This window comes from Dendrobates tinctorius, unplaced genomic scaffold (genome assembly GCF_039654945.1).
Source record: "Dendrobates tinctorius isolate UK_male_01 unplaced genomic scaffold, ASM3965494v1 ptg000138l, whole genome shotgun sequence".
Lineage (NCBI taxonomy): Eukaryota > Metazoa > Chordata > Amphibia > Anura > Dendrobatidae > Dendrobates > Dendrobates tinctorius.
The window spans coordinates 15,274,625-15,297,566 of NW_027361806.1; the positions used below are offsets into that span (position 1 = coordinate 15,274,625).

The window sequence follows — 22,942 nt, forward strand, 5'->3', positions numbered from 1 at the left end:
GCCCTCTGTGTCTGTACTGATACACACTTAACATTATGGCTGGTCCATACAATCAGGGCAACTGTTACCACCCACCTTTCGTGTCTACCTCTTTCCTCATAGACTGTAAGCTTTCCTCTTGGTATTTGTTATAATCTACTGTATGTGATTATTGTTATGCTGTAATGTCTATTGTCTGTACAAATCCCCTCTGAAATGTAAAGTGCTGCGGAATATGTCGGCGCTATAAAAATAAAATTTATTATTACTAATATATTAGATGGTGGCCCGATTCTATCGCATCGGGTATTCTAGCGTCTCTGTTATAATAAAAAATAGTGATATACTCACCATCTGACGGCCCCTGGACTCTCTCTCCTCTCCATACTCCCGGCATCTTCTGGTCCCAGTAATGCTTAGCGCGAAACACTGCTGATGACGTCGCGCTCTCGCGATAGTGATGTCATCTCCGGTCCTTCACGCTAAGCATTACTGGGAACGGAAGATGCCGGGAGCGTGGTGAGAGGAGGGACAGAGTCCGGGGGTCGTCGGAAAGTGAGTATATAACTATTTTTAATTTTAACAGAGACTCTAGAATACCCGATGCGATAGAATTGGGCCACCATCTAGTGAATTATACTCCTGTTACACCCAGAGCTGCTGTCACTGTTCTGCTGTTACCTAATGTATTGTACTCCAGTTACAGCCAGAGCTGCAGTCACTGTTCTGCTGTTATCTAATATATTGTACTCCAGTTAATCCCAGAGCTGCAGTCACTGTTCTGCTTTTACCTAATGTATTGTAGTCCAGTTACACCAAGATCTGCAGTCACTGTTCTGCTCTTACCTAATGTATTATACTCCTGTTACAGCCAGAGCTGCAGTCATTGTTTAGATCTTACCTAATGTATTGTACTCCAGTTACACCCAGAGCTGCATTCACTTTTCTGCTGTCACCTAATGTATTGTACACAAGTTACACCCAGAGCTGCAGTCACTGTTCTACTGTTACCTAATTAACTAATGTATTGTACTCCAGAATATGTACAGGACTGTGCCTGTGTAATGAGCAATGCAGCAGTGATGCCTTTAACGGCTGTAATGTGCCTGTACAATAAGCAATGCGGCCGTGTTGCCACGACGACTAAGCAGCTGTCGCTGATTGGTCGTGGCAGTTAGGCCGCGACCAATCAGCGAGGTGGGATTTCCATTACAGACAGACAGAATTAGACAATTATATAGTAGATACCGTGTGTGTATGTGTGTGTATATATATATATATATATATTTTACGCTTGAGTAGTTCAGTATGATACTTCAATTTGAGATCAATATTGATGATGTCCTATGAAGTCCAGCCTCAGCCTTTATAGGAGTTCCAGACATACAATTGCTGTCGCTAAAGGGTCAAATACATTATTCAAGTAGCCCAATAGCAAATTGTGCGTTAATGCAGTATGGCTCCAGTCATATTTGGGGGAGATTTCTTAAGATGTGTGTGAAGAAACTGGAAGTGTTGCCCATAGCAACCATATTCCCCTCTTATTTTTAGGGCCTAGATGAAAATAAAAGACGCAATCTGGTTGCTATGGGCAACTCCTCCATTTTCCTTTACACGAATGATGGTAAATACCCCCAGAGTGTTCACATATGAAAGGGGGTCATGTTCTATCTTGTTATTGAAGTGTCTGAGGTGATTCGTGTTGGGCGCAGGGAATATGAACATCAGTGTTGTTTGGTTAGTGGCAACCAATATGGCCGACCTCACAGCTCTCTCAGGTTTTATGAACGGCATCTTCCATTTCATTCAGAAGCCCAGGAAAGCTGGGTAATAATAATGAGCATATTGTTAGTTAACCCCTCCTGGGACAACTTGACGTTGTTTTTTGTTTAACTAATATTTTCCTCTGCGGCCCGATGCAAAAGCTGCTCCCACATCCTGGAACAGCCGCCATTGTGTGCACAGCCGTGTGTGCGCAGTTGTGTACATACAGCGTCTCGCACACAAGGTTTGACCCCATGAGTGTTACCAATCCTACGTTACAAGGTTTCCTTCCATGAGCAAACTGCTGCGTCAGCCGGGGCCTGGGATGTTTACCGCCTGTTTCCATTAATTGGCTTGGTAAATGCCAGATTATTAAATATTCTGGATTATTGGATGGCCATAGTCTATAAACCTAAGAGGATATACAACTGCATTTCTAAAATGACCTTCAGATGCATGACATAGATTTTCTGTCCATTTTGCAACAAATCTGCCGCATGGGAAATCTGCACTAAATGGAGTCAAAATCCACAAATGTGCGAAATTCTATGCGGGGAATAAACCCAGATCATGTGGATGAGACTTGTTCAAATTGCAGGTATACTACTGGTGTAAACCCGACGATAACCCGCTGTGTATTATGTATGAGGAAATCTACATGAACAATCTGGGGCATTTCCGATGCACATTAGTTTTTGAGCGCGTTTTTAATTTTTTTTTTTTTTTTCCTGGGCCTCAAGTTTTGAAAGACGTCTGGTGGAATAAAATGGAGTTCATGTCACTTCTTTGAAACATTTCCTGATGGAAACCCCTCTAAGGCCGGGATCACACATGCGAGAAACTCGGACGAGTCTCGCATCTTAATACCAGGTACTGCCGCCGGCACTCGGGAGCGGAGCGTGCGGCCGCATAGAAATACATGCAGCCGCATAGAAATACATGCAGCCGCATGCTCCACTCCCGAGTGCCAGTGCCTGGTATTAAGATGCAAGACTCATCCGAGTTTCTCGCATGTGTGATCCCGGCCTAAACTAGGCACTGTCACATCAAAAGACTGCAAAAAAAAAAAAAAAACTTCAGGAAAAAACTTTGCTAAAACTCTTTAGGAAATGAAAAATTCCTACAAAAAGCTCCAAAAAAGGAGCTTTTCCTGGAGCAGTTTCCACCAGAAGCCTCAATGTTTTTGCCTGAGAACCATTAGGCCATGTTCCCACGTACAATTGCATTGTTTTTCTTTTCTGCAGAAAATCTGCTATGTTTAAGGATAAACACAAAGTGGACGTGATTTCATGGAAAGTTCTGTGCGTTTAAACACACTGCAGAAATCTGCAGGTTTTCATCTATAGGTTTCGCTGGGATCTTAAAAAAAAAAATGCTCATAGTATCTGAGTGCACTAAAAAAAATATTAAAGCAATTAGGTGCAGAAGTAAGGGTAAGTGCGCACGTAGTTTTTAGGTTGTGCGGATTTTGTTGAAAAATCCGCAGGACAAAAGTCCTGCGGTTTCACACCTCACAATGGAGAAGGTGTGAAACCGCAGCGAAATCCGCACAAAGAATTGACATGCTGCGGATTGTAAACCGCAGAAAAATCCGCAGCATGTGCACAGCGTTTTTCTGTTTACCATTGAAAACAATGGTACTGTACAACACACCTAAATCTGCTGCGGACCCGCAAGGCCAAAACTGCTGCGGATCCGCAGCAGAATCCGCACCGTGTGCACATACCCTAATGGTTTTTGGCACAAATAAAATACACATAAAAAGCTGCACCAAAAATGCATTAAAAAGCTGCAAAAAAGCAATAATCAGAGGAGATTGGACTTTGCACCACAATAGCAGACACCTGCTGCACAAAAAACTCCAGCGGTTTTCCACAAACAAACCTGTTCACATGTAGCAGTTTTTATTTACTTCCACTAGTTTTTTTTGGCGCAAAGGGGGGGGGAGAAGCAGCGTTTTACTGGAACCTCAAAGTGAATAAGATCTCTAAAATCCCCTCCACATGGTCCTTTTTTTTTTTTTGCATTTGTTGACCTGTTTTGTTTTTAAAATGCAAAATATTAATTATTTCAGCATTTTAACTGCAGGGTTTCTTTTTTTTTCAAATTAGAACGACTTAGAACCTGCGTGAACAGAGAGCGTCATTTCTGCTGCATTTTCTCAGCGTTTTTTTCAGGAGCCTATAGAGACAAAATGCACAGTTCAGCAGCGTCTTTATGTGCTGCAGGGTGGGCGGCTTTCTTAAAATCATATCCACTTTGCGGAATCTATGAAATGCAGATTTTCTATATTACAAAAACCGCAGTATTTCTGCTGTATGTGAACATGGCCTGACACGCTTCTGTTTTTTTAATGCCTCAATAAGCTTGCACAGGTCAGTCTGATCCATGACAGATAAAAACAGATATTTCCATTCATTTTTTTAGTTTTTTTTTTTGTTGTTGTGTGGACAATCTGCAGAGAAACTGGACATGTGACCCCCCATAGACTGTAGTGGGCACGTGAAACGTGACGTCTGAACGAGTCCTGATGTGCGTCACTGGAGCCACCATGACCGGCGGCTTTATGGGGTCACTAGGGTGGCTGCTCTAGGGGGTGCGGAGCGTTGCATCGGGGTCCTGATTTTTGGGAACCCTCAGAGACCCACCCACCGTGTGAGAACATACCAGCGTTATAGATGGCAGATCATCGATATGATTGCGATCTAATGGCGGTAGGTTTTCCCCCAAATGAGGCTTTTTTTAAAAAAAAAAAAAAAATTAAAAATATCCCGTTCCCAGCCATTAGTGCAGCGGATCAGCACAGGCAGTTTACACGCAGATCTTGGTGCAGAAAACACAAATCTGGCCGCAGGCGGACATCTTCACGGCCATTCACATGAGCGATTTAAAAAGTTGACGCACAGAGAAAACAAGAAATTGCTGCGACTGACAGTGGAATTTCACAATTTTTAAAAAAAAAAAAAATAATCACAACTTTACATTTTACATGATCTAATTAGTATATGGTGGATGGAAATTGCACCAGGAGCCTCTATCGGAGGGTGAGGTGGGGGCTTGTTTGTGCTGCCCTGCCTATGGAGCAGCCGCATGCGATATCGCACTGTCTGTACTCTGCAGATGATCGCTCCAGCAGAAGAGTTTGGATTCTGCAGCCGCCGACTTGTCCGCACTGTGCGCCGGTGCGAGGTGGGCGGGGTCGGTGCGAGGTGGGCGGAGACTTCGGCCCCTCCCCGCCCTCACACTCAGGCAGTCAGTCCGAGCAGCCGCAGCAAAATGGCGGCTGTGGGCCCCGGGCGGCCCCAGTACTCTCCGGAGTGGGGGGAGACGGCAGCATCGGCTCCCGAGTGTCAGCTGCCGCAGCTGGAGGCCACCGAGATACAGAGGAGGCTGGACGCCACCACAAGGGAGCTGCGGAACCGGAGGAAGGTCCTGGTCAGAAACCTCCCTGCAGACTGCAACAGGAAGGTGAGGAGGGGAGGCCGGGGAAAGTGAGGAGGCTGAGGGGAGGCCGGGGAAAGTGAGGAGGCTGAGGGGAGGCCGGGGAAAGTGAGGAGGCTGAGGGGAGGCCGGGGAAAGTGAGGAGGCTGAGGGGAGGCCGGGGAAAGTGAGGAGGCTGAGGGGAGGCCGGGGAAAGTGAGGAGGCTGAGGGGAGGCCGGGGAAAGTGAGGAGGCTGAGGGGAGGCCGGGGAAAGTGAGGAGGCTGAGGGGAGGCCGGGGAAAGTGAGGAGAATGAGGGGAGGCCGGGGAAAGTGAGGAGAATGAGGGGAGGCCGGGGAAAGTGAGGAGAATGAGGGGAGGCCGGGGAAAGTGAGGAGAATGAGGGGAGGCCGGGGAAAGTGAGGAGAATGAGGGGAGGCCGGGGAAAGTGAGGAGAATGAGGGGAGGCCGGGGAAAGTGAGGAGAATGAGGGGAGGCCGGGGAAAGTGAGGAGAATGAGGGGAGGCCGGGGAAAGTGAGGAGGCTGAGGGGAGGCCGGGGAAAGTGAGGAGGCTGAGGGGAGGCCGGGGAAAGTGAGGAGAATGAGGGGAGGCCGGGGAAAGTGAGGAGAATGAGGGGAGGCCGGGGAAAGTGAGGAGAATGAGGGGAGGCCGGGGAAAGTGAGGAGAATGAGGGGAGGCCGGGGAAAGTGAGGAGAATGAGGGGAGGCCGGGGAAAGTGAGGAGAATGAGGGGAGGCCGGGGAAAGTGAGGAGAATGAGGGGAGGCCGGGGAAAGTGAGGAGAATGAGGGGAGGCCGGGGAAAGTGAGGAGGCTGAGGGGAGGCCGGGGAAAGTGAGGAGAATGAGGGGAGGCCGGGGAAAGTGAGGAGAATGAGGGGAGGCCGGGGAAAGTGAGGAGGCTGAGGGGAGGCCGGGGAAAGTGAGGAGGCTGAGGGGAGGCCGGGGAAAGTGAGGAGGCTGAGGGGAGGCCGGGGAAAGTGAGGAGGCCGGGGAAAGTGAGGAGGCTGAGGGGAGGCCGGGGAAAGTGAGAAGAATGAGGGGAGGCCGGGGAAAGTGAGGAGGCTGAGGGGAGGCCGTGGAAAGTGAGGAGGCTGAGGGGAGGCCGGGGAAAGTGAGGAGGCTGAGGGGAGGCCGGGGAAAGTGAGGAGGCTGAGGGGAGGCCGGGGAAAGTGAGGAGAATGAGGGGAGGCCGGGGAAAGTGAGGAGAATGAGGGGAGGCCGGGGAAAGTGAGGAGGCTGAGGGGAGGCCGGGGAAAGTGAGGAGGCTGAGGGGAGGCCGGGGAAAGTGAGGAGAATGAGGGGAGGCCGGGGAAAGTGAGGAGAATGAGGGGAGGCCGGGGAAAGTGAGGAGAATGAGGGGAGGCCGGGGAAAGTGAGGAGGCTGAGGGGAGGCCGGGGAAAGTGAGGAGGCTGAGGGGAGGCCGGGGAAAGTGAGGAGGCTGAGGGGAGGCCGGGGAAAGTGAGGAGGCTGAGGGGAGGCCGGGGAAAGTGAGGAGGCTGAGGGGAGGCCGGGGAAAGTGAGGAGGCTGAGGGGAGGCCGGGGAAAGTGAGGAGAATGAGGGGAGGCCGGGGAAAGTGAGGAGAATGAGGGGAGGCCGGGGAAAGTGAGGAGGCTGAGGGGAGGCCGGGGAAAGTGAGGAGGCTGAGGGGAGGCCGGGGAAAGTGAGGAGGCTGAGGGGAGGCCGGGGAAAGTGAGGAGAATGAGGGGAGGCCGGGGAAAGTGAGGAGAATGAGGGGAGGCCGGGGAAAGTGAGGAGAATGAGGGGAGGCCGGGGAAAGTGAGGAGGCTGAGGGGAGGCCGGGGAAAGTGAGGAGAATGAGGGGAGGCCGGGGAAAGTGAGGAGAATGAGGGGAGGCCGGGGAAAGTGAGGAGGCTGAGGGGCGGCCGGGGAAAGTGAGGAGGCTGAGGGGCGGCCGGGGAAAGTGAGGAGGCTGAGGGGCGGCCGGGGAAAGTGAGGAGGCTGAGGGGCGGCCGGGGAAAGTGAGGAGGCTGAGGGGCGGCCGGGGAAAGTGAGGAGGCTGAGGGGAGGCCGGGGAAAGTGAGGAGGCTGAGGGGAGGCCGGGGAAAGTGAGGAGGCTGAGGGGAGGCCGGGGAAAGTGAGGAGGCCGAGGAAAGTGAGGAGGCCGAGGAAAGTGAGGAGGCTGAGGAAAGTGAGGAGGCTGAGGGGCGGCCGGGGAAAGTGAGGGGGCTGAGGGGAGGCCGGGGAAAGTGAGGGGGCTGAGGGGAGGCCGGGGAAAGTGAGGGGAGGCCGGGGAAAGTGAGGGGGCTGAGGGGAGGCCGGGGAAAGTGAGGGGAGGCCGGGGAAAGTGAGGGGAGGCTGGGGAAAGTGAGGGGGCTGAGGGGAGGCCGGGGAAAGTGAGGGGAGGCCGGGGAAAGTGAGGGGGCTGAGGGGAGGCCGGGGAAAGTGAGGGGCGGCCGGGGAAAGTGAGGAGGCTGAGGGGCGGCCGGGGAAAGTGAGGGGGCTGAGGGGAGGCCGGGGAAAGTGAGGGGGCTGAGGGGAGGCTAGCGAAAAATAGGGAAGAGGAAGAACGGCTGGAGAGGGAGGCTGGGAAGCAGAGAATATGAGGCACTGCCAAGGCTGAATGACATGTAAAGGAGCCCAGGATAGAGAATAGAGATGGTGCCCGTGAGTTACAGGTGAAGGGTTGGTTTGTCCATTATTATTGGTTCCGATCATAACGCTGAACTGAATAATGTCAGCGACTGTTCTGCAGGTTCGCTGTAAGTGGCCGCCCTAGTGCTGTGCCCCCCCTGGTTGCTGTAAGTGGCCGCCCTAGTGCTGTGCCCCCCCTGGTTGCTGTAAGTGGCCGCCCTAGTGCTGTGCCCCCCCTGGTTGCTGTAAGTGGCCGCCCTAGTGCTGTGCCCCCCCTGGTTGCTGTAAGTGGCCGCCCTAGTGCTGTGCCCCCCCTGGTTGCTGTAAGTGGCCGCCCTAGTGCTGTGCCCCCCCTGGTTGCTGTAAGTGGCCGCCCTAGTGCTGTGCCCCCCCTGGTTGCTGTAAGTGGCCGCCCTAGTGCTGTGCCCCCCCTGGTTGCTGTAAGTGGCCGCCCTAGTGCTGTGCCCCCCCTGGTTGCTGTAAGTGGCCGCCCTAGTGCTGTGCCCCCCCTGGTTGCTGTAAGTGGCCGCCCTAGTGCTGTGCCCCCCCTGGTTGCTGTAAGTGGCCGCCCTAGTGCTGTGCCCCCCCTGGTTGCTGTAAGTGGCCGCCCTAGTGCTGTGCCCCCCCTGGTTGCTGTAAGTGGCCGCCCTAGTGCTGTTCCCCCCCTGGTTGCTGTAAGTGGCCGCCCTAGTGCTGTGCCCCCCCTGGTTGCTGTAAGTGGCCGCCCTAGTGCTGTGCCCCCCCTGGTTGCTGTAAGTGGCCGCCCTAGTGCTGTGCCCCCCCTGGTTGCTGTAAGTGGCCGCCCTAGTGCTGTGCCCCCCCTGGTTGCTGTAAGTGGCCGCCCTAGTGCTGTGCCCCCCCTGGTTGCTGTAAGTGGCCGCCCTAGTGCTGTGCCCCCCCTGGTTGCTGTAAGTGGCCGCCCTAGTGCTGTGCCCCCCCTGGTTGCTGTAAGTGGCCGCCCTAGTGCTGTGCCCCCCCTGGTTGCTGTAAGTGGCCGCCCTAGTGCTGTGCCCCCCCTGGTTGCTGTAAGTGGCCGCCCTAGTGCTGTGCCCCCCCTGGTTGCTGTAAGTGGCCGCCCTAGTGCTGTGCCCCCCCTGGTTGCTGTAAGTGGCCGCCCTAGTGCTGTGCCCCCCCTGGTTGCTGTAAGTGGCCGCCCTAGTGCTGTGCCCCCCCTGGTTGCTGTAAGTGGCCGCCCTAGTGCTGTGCCCCCCCTGGTTGCTGTAAGTGGCCGCCCTAGTGCTGTGCCCCCCCTGGTTGCTGTAAGTGGCCGCCCTAGTGCTGTGCCCCCCCTGGTTGCTGTAAGTGGCCGCCCTAGTGCTGTGCCCCCCCTGGTTGCTGTAAGTGGCCGCCCTAGTGCTGTGCCCCCCCTGGTTGCTGTAAGTGGCCGCCCTAGTGCTGTGCCCCCCCTGGTTGCTGTAAGTGGCCGCCCTAGTGCTGTGCCCCCCCTGGTTGCTGTAAGTGGCCGCCCTAGTGCTGTGCCCCCCCTGGTTGCTGTAAGTGGCCGCCCTAGTGCTGTGCCCCCCCTGGTTGCTGTAAGTGGCCGCCCTAGTGCTGTGCCCCCCCTGGTTGCTGTAAGTGGCCGCCCTAGTGCTGTGCCCCCCCTGGTTGCTGTAAGTGGCCGCCCTAGTGCTGTGCCCCCCCTGGTTGCTGTAAGTGGCCGCCCTAGTGCTGTGCCCCCCCTGGTTGCTGTAAGTGGCCGCCCTAGTGCTGTGCCCCCCCTGGTTGCTGTAAGTGGCCGCCCTAGTGCTGTGCCCCCCCTGGTTGCTGTAAGTGGCCGCCCTAGTGCTGTGCCCCCCCTGGTTGCTGTAAGTGGCCGCCCTAGTGCTGTGCCCCCCCTGGTTGCTGTAAGTGGCCGCCCTAGTGCTGTGCCCCCCCTGGTTGCTGTAAGTGGCCGCCCTAGTGCTGTGCCCCCCCTGGTTGCTGTAAGTGGCCGCCCTAGTGCTGTGCCCCCCCTGGTTGCTGTAAGTGGCCGCCCTAGTGCTGTGCCCCCCCTGGTTGCTGTAAGTGGCCGCCCTAGTGCTGTGCCCCCCCTGGTTGCTGTAAGTGGCCGCCCTAGTGCTGTGCCCCCCCTGGTTGCTGTAAGTGGCCGCCCTAGTGCTGTGCCCCCCCTGGTTGCTGTAAGTGGCCGCCCTAGTGCTGTGCCCCCCCTGGTTGCTGTAAGTGGCCGCCCTAGTGCTGTGCCCCCCCTGGTTGCTGTAAGTGGCCGCCCTAGTGCTGTGCCCCCCCTGGTTGCTGTAAGTGGCCGCCCTAGTGCTGTGCCCCCCCTGGTTGCTGTAAGTGGCCGCCCTAGTGCTGTGCCCCCCCTGGTTGCTGTAAGTGGCCGCCCTAGTGCTGTGCCCCCCCTGGTTGCTGTAAGTGGCCGCCCTAGTGCTGTGCCCCCCCTGGTTGCTGTAAGTGGCCGCCCTAGTGCTGTGCCCCCCCTGGTTGCTGTAAGTGGCCGCCCTAGTGCTGTGCCCCCCCTGGTTGCTGTAAGTGGCCGCCCTAGTGCTGTGCCCCCCCTGGTTGCTGTAAGTGGCCGCCCTAGTGCTGTGCCCCCCCTGGTTGCTGTAAGTGGCCGCCCTAGTGCTGTGCCCCCCCTGGTTGCTGTAAGTGGCCGCCCTAGTGCTGTGCCCCCCCTGGTTGCTGTAAGTGGCCGCCCTAGTGCTGTGCCCCCCCTGGTTGCTGTAAGTGGCCGCCCTAGTGCTGTGCCCCCCCTGGTTGCTGTAAGTGGCCGCCCTAGTGCTGTGCCCCCCCTGGTTGCTGTAAGTGGCCGCCCTAGTGCTGTGCCCCCCCTGGTTGCTGTAAGTGGCCGCCCTAGTGCTGTGCCCCCCCTGGTTGCTGTAAGTGGCCGCCCTAGTGCTGTGCCCCCCTGGTTGCTGTAGGTGGCCGCCCTAGTGCTGTGCCCCCCTGGTTGCTGTAGGTGGCCGCCCTAGTGCTGTGCCCCCCTGGTTGCTGTAGGTGGCCGCCCTAGTGCTGTGCCCCCCTGGTTGCTGTAGGTGGCCGCCCTAGTGCTGTGCCCCCCTGGTTGCTGTAGGTGGCCGCCCTAGTGCTGTGCCCCCCTGGTTGCTGTAGGTGGCCGCCCTAGTGCTGTGCCCCCCTGGTTGCTGTAGGTGGCCGCCCTAGTGCTGTGCCCCCCTGGTTGCTGTAGGTGGCCGCCCTAGTGCTGTGCCCCCCTGGTTGCTGTAGGTGGCCGCCCTAGTGCTGTGCCCCCCTGGTTGCTGTAGGTGGCCGCCCTAGTGCTGTGCCCCCCTGGTTGCTGGTGGTGGCCGCCCTAGTGCTGTGCCCCCCTGGTTGCTGTAGGTGGCCGCCCTAGTGCTGTGCCCCCCTGGTTGCTGTAGGTGGCCGCCCTAGTGCTGTGCCCCCCTGGTTGCTGTAGGTGGCCGCCCTAGTGCTGTGCCCCCCTGGTTGCTGTAGGTGGCCGCCCTAGTGCTGTGCCCCCCTGGTTGCTGTAGGTGGCCGCCCTAGTGCTGTGCCCCCCTGGTTGCTGTAGGTGGCCGCCCTAGTGCTGTGCCCCCCTGGTTGCTGTAGGTGGCCGCCCTAGTGCTGTGTCCCCCTGGTTGCTGTAGGTGGCCGCCCTAGTGCTGTGCCCCCCTGGTTGCTGTAGGTGGCCGCCCTAGTGCTGTGCCCCCCTGGTTGCTGTAGGTGGCCGCCCTAGTGCTGTGCCCCCCTGGTTGCTGTAGGTGGCCGCCCTAGTGCTGTGCCCCCCTGGTTGCTGTAGGTGGCCGCCCTAGTGCTGTGCCCCCCTGGTTGCTGTAGGTGGCCGCCCTAGTGCTGTGCCCCCCTGGTTGCTGTAGGTGGCCGCCCTAGTGCTGTGCCCCCCTGGTTGCTGTAGGTGGCCGCCCTAGTGCTGTGCCCCCCTGGTTGCTGTAGGTGGCCGCCCTAGTGCTGTGCCCCCCTGGTTGCTGTAGGTGGCCGCCCTAGTGCTGTGCCCCCCTGGTTGCTGTAGGTGGCCGCCCTAGTGCTGTGCCCCCCTGGTTGCTGTAGGTGGCCGCCCTAGTGCTGTGCCCCCCTGGTTGCTGTAGGTGGCCGCCCTAGTGCTGTGCCCCCCTGGTTGCTGTAGGTGGCCGCCCTAGTGCTGTGCCCCCCTGGTTGCTGTAGGTGGCCGCCCTAGTGCTGTGCCCCCCTGGTTGCTGTAGGTGGCCGCCCTAGTGCTGTGCCCCCCTGGTTGCTGTAGGTGGCCGCCCTAGTGCTGTGCCCCCCTGGTTGCTGTAGGTGGCCGCCCTAGTGCTGTGCCCCCCTGGTCGCTGTAGGTGGCTGCCCTAGTGCTGCTGGGCCCCCCGATCGCTGTAGGTGGCTGCCCCGTGTTGGGGGGATGAGCTCTCGGCTGCTCTGTTTGCTTAGTTTTGTTTGCTCGGACTTTCACTTTATCCGGAGCCTTCACAGTCCCGCTGATGATGTTTGCTTTGCTGCTGTGGGAACATTGCCAGATGACAGATCCCATATTTTACTCTTGTGTTTTCTTAAAGGGACACGAATGCGGAAAATCATGTTTTTAAATTTCTTTAGATGCACTAATGAAGTGTCAGGAGCCCATGGCGGCCATTATAGCAATAGATTTGATGTTATCCCACAAGCATCGCTGTAAGGAAATACATTCGAGAGGGCCGGGGGGTACAGATCTCACCCCGCCGTCACCAGTCTGTGACGGAGCCGACAGTCGCAGCTCTCTGGGGCCCCCCTTACCCTCAGGTCAGTGAGGGAACTGCACCTAGGATAAGTAGTTGACAGAGAGGCTGGTTATCGGTCAGGGCGGTGTTTATATCACCAGTCCCAGGTTGGGAATATATATATATATATATCTCCAGTCCGTCACTGCAAGGATCCCCAATAACTCCAGAACGGTATCCTGCCACCAGTTCCTTGTTAGAGATAAGGCCTGTTTCACACTTCCGTTTTTGTGTCCGCCAAACGGATCCGTTTCCGTTTTTTTGACGGAAACTGATGCAAACGGATCCGTTTTTTTAAAAACGGATCCGTTTTTTTAACGGATCCGCGGTAACCGTAATGGAAGTCTATGGGACAAAAAAACGGATCCTGCAAAAAATGGCGGATCCGTTTTTTTACGGAAAACAACGGATTTTAACGGATTTGAAAAAACGGAAGTGTGAAACAGGCCTAAGCCCGGTACGTTACCAAGCTTATATCGGGTCAGAAACCAGCCCCAGGTAGCATATAAGTACTAGCCGGACTCGCAGCCCAAAATTAATTGATATTTTAATTGCCGATAGGTGCATTAGATACTACAAATATACAGAGTAATACACAGAGAAGTACAGCTAAAGGTAGGGTTCAGGTATGGGATAGCAGTTAGCTGTGTATGTCACGTTACTGTTACTTATAGCATGTGGATGGAGGGAAGCTCTCATATCCACAGGCACCTTCTTAGTTTCTGGTCCGTCTCCACGCGTGGCGTGACGTGGCTTCCATGGCGGAACAAAGACTAAATGTGGGTAGCTAGCTTTTAACTCCTAGCTTGCCCCCTCCCATATTTGCCACCACCCCTCTGGGTTGGACTGAATTTTTCTTCCTTGACCTCCTAGCTGAAATAATTCCCAATATCTAGGATGGGTCATAACTTCCTAGCGGGAGGTCAAAACGGGACGAATGAGTTCTCAGTGGGTTCGTTGGGGCTGGACCCCAATATAGGGAGTCCAAAGTTGGGTCGACAAAGTGGTTCTGGAGAGCCAGTCTCGATAAGTCTGTATGCGGGACCGCTAGAGAAGGATAAGACGCAGGGATGCGTGCGGAGGGCTCCCAGAGTTCTGGCGGTATATTGGACTTAACCCTGAGATTCACGGTACTCTCATAATTCATCTCTAGCTGTCGGTGACGCTCGGTATAGAGCTTTCCCTTGATAGCTAATTGATTTTGTATGCCTTGCACAAAAGAAAGCAGGGGGTCCCAGCGCTTCTCGTCGCCTTCATTAACACGTGGCCTCTAATTCTCTGGTCTGGTGAAGTTCTGTTCTTTTGGGGATTTGTGTACTTTTCCCAGGGGTGGAGACCACTTCAGGAGTGGAGGAAGGTCTCTGGACAGTATATTGGGCCTGAATTAATAAACCCAAAATGGAGTCTCCCTCGTCCCTCACTATCGCGTCGCCAGTTTTCGCCCTTGTGTTTCTCCTGCTGTTCCCCTGATTTTTCTACTTTTTGCGTTTTGTAAATCCGCCGCATAGCTCCGGAGATTTAAGACCGTTTTATTTACTGCTGATTTTTACGTCTTTGCGAGGAGCCGTGGCTTGCAGGTACTGCGGGGGGTGTCTTTAGACTTCTCTGCATGACCTCCCTTTGAACCACACACCTCATATTTGTACTAATTAAAAAGGCTCATATCTTACCGTACGGTGGATTAACAAAATACAAAAAAAAAAAATACACCGGAGCAGCGGAAAAAAGAAGGGCAAAAGGGGACCAGTTTTAATTTGATGACAGATTAGTTTTAAGTTTTGGAGGAAGCAGTCGCCAATTAAACTTTCCCCATCTCCACTGACCACCTGCTGAACAGTCATGGGGGGATGGCGCTAAATATCATTGTCCCTCCCCATACAACCGTTATTCACTCTGACTTCGCCAGCCCCTTCCATCCCACTGACATGAGCCCCTATATATCCCTATTACCTCAATCCCGGACATTCCAATCCCCTTATTCAGTCTCCAGGTAATTCCTCCCCACACTGTCTTCACAATGACCTGGAGAGGTCTGGTGATGTCACAGTGTGAAGAGGAGGCCTTACATGGAGAGGGCTGGTGATGTCACTGTGGGGAGGAGGCCTTACATAGAGAGGTCTAGTGATGTCACAGTGTAGGGAGGATGCTTTACAGGGAGAGGGCTGGTGATGTCACAGTGTAGGGAGGAGGCCTTACTTAGAGAGGGCTGGTGATGTCACAGTGTGGGGAGGAGGCCTTACAGGGAGAGGGCTGGTGATGTCAGTGTGGGGAGGAGGCCTTACAGGGAGAGGGCTGGTGATGTCACAGTGTGAAGAGGAGGCCTTACATGGAGAGGTCTGGTGATGTCACAGTGTGAAGAGGAGGCCTTACATGGAGAGGTCTGGTGATGTCACAGTGTGAAGAGGAGGCCTTTCATGGAGAGGGCTGGTGATGTCACAGTGTAGGGAGGAGGCCTTACATGGAGAGGGCTGGTGATGTCACAGTGTAGAGAGGAGGCCTTACATGGAGAGGGCTGGTGATGTCAGTGTGAAGAGGAGGCCTTACATGGAGAGGGCTGGTGATGTCACAGTGTGAAGAGGAGGCCTTACAGGGAGAGGGCTGGTGATGTCAGTGTAGGGAGGAGGCCTTACATGGAGAGGGCTGGTGATGTCACAGTGTAGAGAGGAGGCCTTACATGGAGAGGGCTGGTGATGTCAGTGTGAAGAGGAGGCCTTACATGGAGAGGGCTGGTGATGTCACAGTGTGAAGAGGAGGCCTTACAGGGAGAGGGCTGGTGATGTCACAGTGTGAAGAGGAGGCCTTACAGGGAGAGGGCTGGTGATGTCAGTGTAGGGAGGAGGCCTTACAGGGAGAGGGCTGGTGATGTCACAGTGTAGGGAGGAGGCCTTACATGGAGAGGGCTGGTGATATCACAGTGTGGGAGGAGGCCTTATATGGAGAAGGCTGGTGATGTCACAGTGTGAAGAGGAGGCCTTACATGGAGAGGTCTGGTGATGTCACAGTTTGAAGAGGAGGCCTTACATGGAGAGGTCTGGTGATGTCACAGTTTGAAGAGGAGGCCTTACATGGAGAGGTCTGGTGATGTCACAGTTTGAAGAGGAGGCCTTACATGGAGAGGTCTGGTGATGTCACAGTGTGAAGAGGAGGCCTTACATGGAGAGGTCTGGTGATGTCACAGTGTAGGAAGGAGGCCTTACATGGAGAGGTCTGGTGATGTCACAGTGTGGGGAGGAGGCCTTACATGGAGAAGGCTGGTCATGTCAGTGTGAAGAGGTGGCCTTACAGGGAGAGGGCTGGGGATGTCACAGTGTGAAGAGGAGGCCTTACATGGAGAGGTCTGGTGATGTCACAGTGTGAAGAGGAGGCCTTACATGGAGAGGTCTGGTGATGTCACAGTGTGAAGAGGAGGCCTTACATGGAGAGGGCTGGTGATGTCACAGTGTAGGAAGGAGGCCTTACATGGAGAGGTCTGGTGATGTCACAGTGTGGGGAGGAGGCCTTACATGGAGAAGGCTGGTCATGTCAGTGTGAAGAGGTGGCCTTACAGGGAGAGGGCTGGGGATGTCGCAGTGTGGGGAGGAGGCCTTACATAGAGAGGGCTGGTGATGTCACAGTGTGAAGAGGAGGCCTTACATGGAGAGGTCTGGTGATGTCACAGTGTGAAGAGGAGGCCTTACATGGAGAGGTCTGGTGATGTCAGTGTGAAGAGGAGGCCTTACATGGAGAGGGCTGGTGATGTCACAGTGTGGGGGGAGGCCTTACATGGAGAAGGCTGGTGATGTCACAGTGTGAAGAGGAGGCCTTACATGGAGAGGGCTGGTGATGTCACAGTGTGAAGAGGAGGCCTTACATGGAGAGGGCTGGTGATGTCACAGTGTGAAGAGGAGGCCTTACATGGAGAGGTCTGGTGATGTCACAGTGTGAAGAGGAGGCCTTACATGGAGAGGTCTGGTGATGTCACAGTGTGAAGAGGAGGCCTTACATGGAGAGGTCTGGTGATGTCACAGTGTGAAGAGGAGGCCTTACATGGAGAGGTCTGGTGATGTCACAGTGTGAAGAGGAGGCCTTACATGGAGAGGTCTGGTGATGTCACAGTGTGAAGAGGAGGCCTTACATGGAGAGGTCTGGTGATGTCACAGTGTGAAGAGGAGGCCTTACATGGAGAGAGCTGGTGATGTCACAGTGTGGGGAGGAGGCCTTACATGGAGAAGGCTGGTGATGTCACATTGTGAAGAGGAGGCCTTACATGTAGAGGGCTGGTGATGTCACAGTGTGGGGAGGAGCCCTTACAGAGAGAGGGCTGGTGATGTCACAGTGTAGGAAGGAGGCCTTACATGGAGAGGTCTGGTGATGTCACAGTGTGGGGAGGAGGCCTTACATGGAGAAGGCTGGTCATGTCAGTGTGAAGAGGTGGCCTTACAGGGAGAGGGCTGGGGATGTCGCAGTGTGGGGAGGAGGCCTTACATGGAGAGGGCTGGTGATGTCACAGTGTGAAGAGGAGGCCTTACATGGAGAGGTCTGGTGATGTCACAGTGTGAAGAGGAGGCCTTACATGGAGAGGTCTGGTGATGTCACAGTGTGAAGAGGAGGCCTTACATGGAGAGGGCTGGTGATGTCTCAGTGTGAAGAGGAGGCCTTACATGGAGAGGTCAGGTGATGTCACAGTGTGAAGAGGAGGCCTTACATGAAGAGGTCAGGTGATGTCACAGTGTGAAGAGGAGGCCTTACATGAAGAGGTCTGGTGATGTCACAGTGTGAAGAGGAGGCCTTACATGGAGAGGTCTCGTGATGTCAGTGTTGGGGGGCTGAGCTCTCGGCTGCTCTGTTTGCTTAGTTTTGTTTGGTCGGACTTTCACTTTATCCGGAGCCTTCACAGTCCCGCTGATGATGTTTGCTTTGCTGCTGTGGGAACATTGCCAGATGACAGATCCCATATTTTACTCTTGTGTTTTCTTAAAGGGACACGAATGCGGAAAATCATGTTTTTAAATTTCTTTAGATGCACTAATGAAGTGTCAGGAGCCCATGGCGGCCATTATAGCAATAGATTTGGTGTTATCCCACAAACATCGCTGTAAGGAAATACACTCGAGAGGGCCGGGGGGTACAGATCTCACCCCGCCGTCACCAGTCTGTGACGGAGCCGACAGTCGCAGATCTCTGGGGGCCCCCCCTAACCCTCAAGTCAGTGAGGGAACTGCACCTAGGATAAGTAGATGCCAGAAAGGCTGGTTATCGGTCAGGGCGGTGTATATATCACCAGTCCCAGGTTGGGATGGATATATATATATATCTCCAGTCCGTCACTGCAAGGATCCCCAATAACTCCAGAAAGGTATCCTGCCACCAGTTCCTTGTTAGAGATAAGCCCGGTACGTTAGCAAGCTTATATCGGGTCAGAAACCAGCCCCAGGTAGCATATAAGTACTAGCCGGACTCGCAGCCCAAAATTAATTGATATTTTAATTGCCGATAGGTGCATTAGATACTACAAATATATAGAGTAATACACTGGTATTGTAGCAAGAAGTACAGATAAAGGTAGGGTTCAGGTATGGGATAGCAGTTAGCGGTGTATGTCACGTTACTGTTACTTATAGCATGTGGATGGAGGGAAGCTGTCATATCCACAGGCACCTTCTTAGTTTCTGGTCCGTCTCCACGCGTGGCGTGACGTGGCTTCCATGGTGGAACAAAGACTAAAGGTGGGTAGCTAGCTTTTAACTCCTAGCTTTCCCCTTCCCATATTTGCCACCGCCCCTCTGGGTTGGACTGAATTCTCCTTCCTTGACCTCCTAGCTGAAATAATTCCCAATATCTAGGATGGGTCATAACTTCCTAGCGGGAGGTCAAAACGGGACGAATGAGTTCTCAGCGGGTTCGTTGGGGCTGGACCCCAATATAGGGAGTCCAAAGTTGGGTCGACAAAGTGGTTCTGGAGAGCCAGTCTCGATAAGTCTGTATGCGGGACCGCTAGAGAAGGATAAGACGCAGGGATGCGTGCGGAGGGCTCCCAGAGTTCTGGTGGTATATTGGACTTAACCCTGAGATTCACGGTACTCTCATAATTCATCTCTAGATGTCGGTGACGCTCGGTGTAGAGCTTTCCCTTGATAGCTAATTGATTTTGTATGCCTTGCACAAAAGACAGCAGGGGGTCCCAGCGCTTCTCGTCGCCTTCATTAACACGTGGCCTCTAATTCTCTGGCCAAATGGTGAAGTTCTTTTGGGGATTTGTGTACTTTTCCCAGGGGTGGAGACCACTTCAGGAGTGGAGGAAGGTCTCTGGTCAGTATATTGGGCCTGAATTAATAAACCCAAAATGGAGTCTGCCTCGGCCCTCACAATCGCGTCGCCAGTTTTCGCCCTTGTGTTTCTCCTGCTGTTCCCCTGATTTTTCTACTTTTTGCATTTTGTAATTCCGCCGCATAGGGAGGAGGCCTTACATGGAGAGGTCTGGTGATGTCACATTGTGAAGAGGAGGCCTTACATGGAGAGGTCTGGTAATGTCAGTGTGAAGAGGAGGCCTTACATGGAGATGGCTGGTGATGTCACAGTGTAGGGAGGAGGCCTTACATGGAGAGGTCTGGTGATGTCACAGTGTGAAGAGGAGGCCTTACATGGAGAGGTCTGGTGATGTCACAGTGTGAAGAGGAGGCCTTACATGGAGAGGTCTGGTGATGTCACAGTGTGGGGAGGAGGCCTTACAGGGAGAGGGCTGGTGATGTCACAGTATGGGGAGGAGGCCTTACAATGAGAGGTCTGGTGATCTCAGTGTGGGGAGGAGATGTTACGTGGAGAAGGCTAGTGATGTCACAGTGTGGGGAGGAGGCCTTACCTGGAGAGGGCTGGTGATGTCACAGTGTGAAGAGGAGGCCTTACATGGAGAGGGATGGTGGTGTCAGTGTGGGGAGGAGGCCTTACATGGAGAGGTCTGGTGATGTCAGTGTGAAGAGGAGGCCTTACATGGAGAGGGCTGGTGATGTCACAGTGTGAAGAGGAGGCCTTACATGGAGAGGGCTGGTGATGTCACACTGTGAAGAGGAGGCCTTACATGGAGAGGGCTGGTGATGTCACACTGTGAAGAGGAGGCCTTACATGGAGAGGGCTGGTGATGTCACACTGTGAAGAGGAGGCCTTACATGGAGAGGGCTGGTGATGTCACACTGTGAAGAGGAGGCCTTACATGGAGAGGGCTGGTGATGTCACAGTGTGAAGAGGAGGCCTTACATGGAGAGGGCTGGTGATGTCACAGTGTGAAGAGGAGGCCTTACATGGAGAGGGCTGGTGATGTCACAGTGTGAAGAGGAGGCCTTACATGGAGAGGGCTGGTGATGTCACAGTGTGAAGAGGAGGCCTTACATGGAGAGGGCTGGTGATGTCACAGTGTGAAGAGGAGGCCTTACATGGAGAGGGCTGGTGATGTCACACTGTGAAGAGGAGGCCTTACATGTAGAGGGCTGGTGATGTCACAGTGTGAAGAGGAGGCCTTACATGGAGTGGGCTGGTGATGTCACAGTGTGAAGAGGAGGCCTTACATGGAGAGGGCTGGTGATGTCACACTGTGAAGAGGAGGCCTTACATGTAGAGGGCTGGTGATGTCACAGTGTGAAGAGGAGGCCTTACATGGAGAGGGCTGGTGATGTCACAGTGTGAAGAGGAGGCCTTACATGGAGAGGGCTGGTGATGTCACAGTGTGGGAAGGAGGCCTTACATGGAGAGGGCTGGTGATGTCACAGTGTGGGGAGGAGGCCTTACATGGAGAGGTCTGGTGATGTCACTGTGGGGAGGAGGCCTTACATGCAGAGGGCTGGTGATGTCTTTGTGACATCACCAGCCCTCTCCATTTCACGCCTCCTCTTCACGCTGTGACATCACTAGCCCTCTCCATGTAACTCCTCCTCCCCACACTGACATCACCAGCCTCCGTTTCACGCCTCCTTCTCACACTGTGACATCACCAGCCCTCTCCAGGTAACGCCTCCTCCCCACACTGTGACATCACCAGCCTCCGTTTCATGCCTCCTCTTCACACTGTGACATCACCAGCCCTCACCAGGTAACTACTCCACCCTGTGACATCATAGCCCCGTCCATATAACCTCTCCTCTTTTCACTGTGACATGACAGCACTAGCCACCCCTCAGAATAAGTCTTCGCACCATGACACCACTTCCCTGCTTCATGTGACCTCTGCCCTTTCTTGGTCCGGCAGTATCGCGCTCACCTGTAATCCTGCCAGTAGTTGGTCTCCCCAGGTCGGAGTTCTGCCAGAAGTGCTTATGTATTGTGCAGTTGTCGTCTCTGCAGTGGTCTCCATCAGAGCTGAGAGGGGGATGGGGCTGAGTGAATCATAATATTCCCTGTAATCTGTAGTCAGCGACTAATCCTGAATACAACACTGACTAGTTACTGAGGGGCTGCCCTACTCTTACAATATACCTTATTGGTATGTGTTTAAATGGAGGGGAGGGGTCACACCTGGGACCCTTCATGTATCTGTCCAGCCGAACAATGCCCGTCAGGCTGCCCCTAGACTTCATCCCTGCCCTATAATGTCTGTGATATACTGACCTTGCTGACAGTACAAGATGCTGGGATTGTATGTATCTGCTTAACAGTCTGCTGTTATAGGGTAGAAAAAAGTATGTTGCAAAATGGAAATTGTCAGCATTCTCTGTGTGCTTCAATGTATTAGGAATGCAAAACTGATGTGCTGCTAGGAATACAGTGGGTCTGTTGGGGTCCCAAGAAAATAACATAATTCCATTAGCTGTGAACCTTCTTGTTGATGGTTTCCAAGTGTGTGTGTGTGTATATATATATATATATATCTTTATTTTATATGGCGCTACATGTAGAAAACAAATCAGACTGTTGGTGAAAATGGCAGAAATGTGGTAAGCAAAAATCCCCCCCCGTCGCTGTCGCCTCTGGTTGCCACAGGTGTCAGAAGCCTTTTTCACAGTGTGTAATACAAGTAATAAGGCCATGGGAGCCATAGAAGAGCAGAGCCGGGGGAGAAAATCTGCACAGAAATAAGTGACATGCTGCAGCTTTTAATCTGCAGCAAATCTGCGCGGGAAAAATCCGCAGCATGTACACTGCGTTTTTTGATTTCCATAGACTAGAATGGTACTGTACATTACTTGCAGTTCTGCTGCGGATCCGCAACGTGTGCACATACCCTTATAGTAGTTATATTCTTGTACACAGGAGCAGTATTATAGTAGTTATATTCTTATATATAGGGATAGTATTATAGTAGTTATATTCTTGTATATAGGGGCAGTGTTATAGTAGTTATATTCTTGTACATAGGGGCAGTATTATTGTAGTTATATTGTACATAGGGGGCAGTATTATAGTAGTTATATTCTTGTACATAGGGGCAGTATTATAGTAGTTATATTCTTGTATATAGGGGCACTATTATTGTAGTTCTATTCTTGTACATAGGAGCAATATTGTAGTAGTTATATTCTTGTACATAGGGGCAATATTATAGTAGTTATATTCTTGTACATAAGGGCAGTATTATAGTAGTTATATTCTTGTACATAGGGGCAGTATTATACTAATCTTGTATATAGGGGCAGTATTATAGTAGTTATATTCTTGTACATAGGGGCGGTATTATAGTAGTTATATTGTCCATAGGGGGCAGTATTATAGTAGTTATATTCTTGTACATAGGGGCAGTATTATACTAATCTTGTATATAGGGGCAGTATTATAGTAGTTATATTCTTGTATATAGGGGCAGTATTATAGTAGTTATATTCTTGTACATAGGGGCAGTATTATAGTAATTATATTCTTGTACATTGGGGGCAGTATTATAGTAGTTATATTTTTGTACATAGGAGCAGTATTATAGTAGTTATATGCTTGTACATAGGGGGCAGTATTACAGTTGTTATATTCTTGTACATAGGGAGCAGTATTATAGTAGTAATCTTGTACATAGGGGGCAGCATGATAGTAGTTATATTCTTGTACATAAGAGCAGTATTATAGTAGTTATATTCTTGTACATAGGGGGCAGTATTATAATAGTAATATTCTTGTCTATAGGGGGCAGTATTATAATAGTAATATTCTTGTCTATAGGGGGCAGTATTATAGTAGTTATATTCTTGTACATATGGGCAGTATTATAGTAGTTTTATTCTTGTACATTGGGACAGTATTATAGTAGTTATATTCTTGTACATAGGAGCAGTATTATAGCAGTTATATTCTTGTACATAGGAGCAGCATTATCGTAGTTATATTTTTTTCTACATAGGGGCAGTATTATCGTAGTTATATTTTTGTACATGGGGGCAGTATTATAGTAGATTCTTGTACATAGGGGCAGTATTATAGTAGTTATATTCTTGTACATAGGAGCAGTATTATAGTAGTTATATGCTTGTACATAGGGGGCAGTATTACAGTTGTTATATTCTTGTACATAGGGAGCAGTATTATAGTAGTAATCTTGTACATAGGGGGCAGCATTATAGTAGTTA

At 52.9% G+C, this 22,942-nt stretch overlaps 1 protein-coding gene across 2 annotated transcripts in view; it reads left to right on the forward strand.

Annotated features, from left to right (window-relative positions):
• The first annotated feature begins 4,973 nt into the window (after positions 1–4,973).
• RAVER2 (ribonucleoprotein, PTB binding 2) overlaps positions 4,974–22,942 on the forward strand; it is a 45,362-nt gene continuing 27,393 nt past the window's right edge. For both annotated transcript variants that reach the window (XM_073544691.1, XM_073544692.1), the window contains exon 1: positions 4,974–5,211. In XM_073544691.1, the coding sequence (XP_073400792.1) occupies positions 5,020–5,211 (192 nt within the window). In that variant the 5' untranslated portion in view covers positions 4,974–5,019. The remainder of the gene's footprint in view (positions 5,212–22,942) is intronic.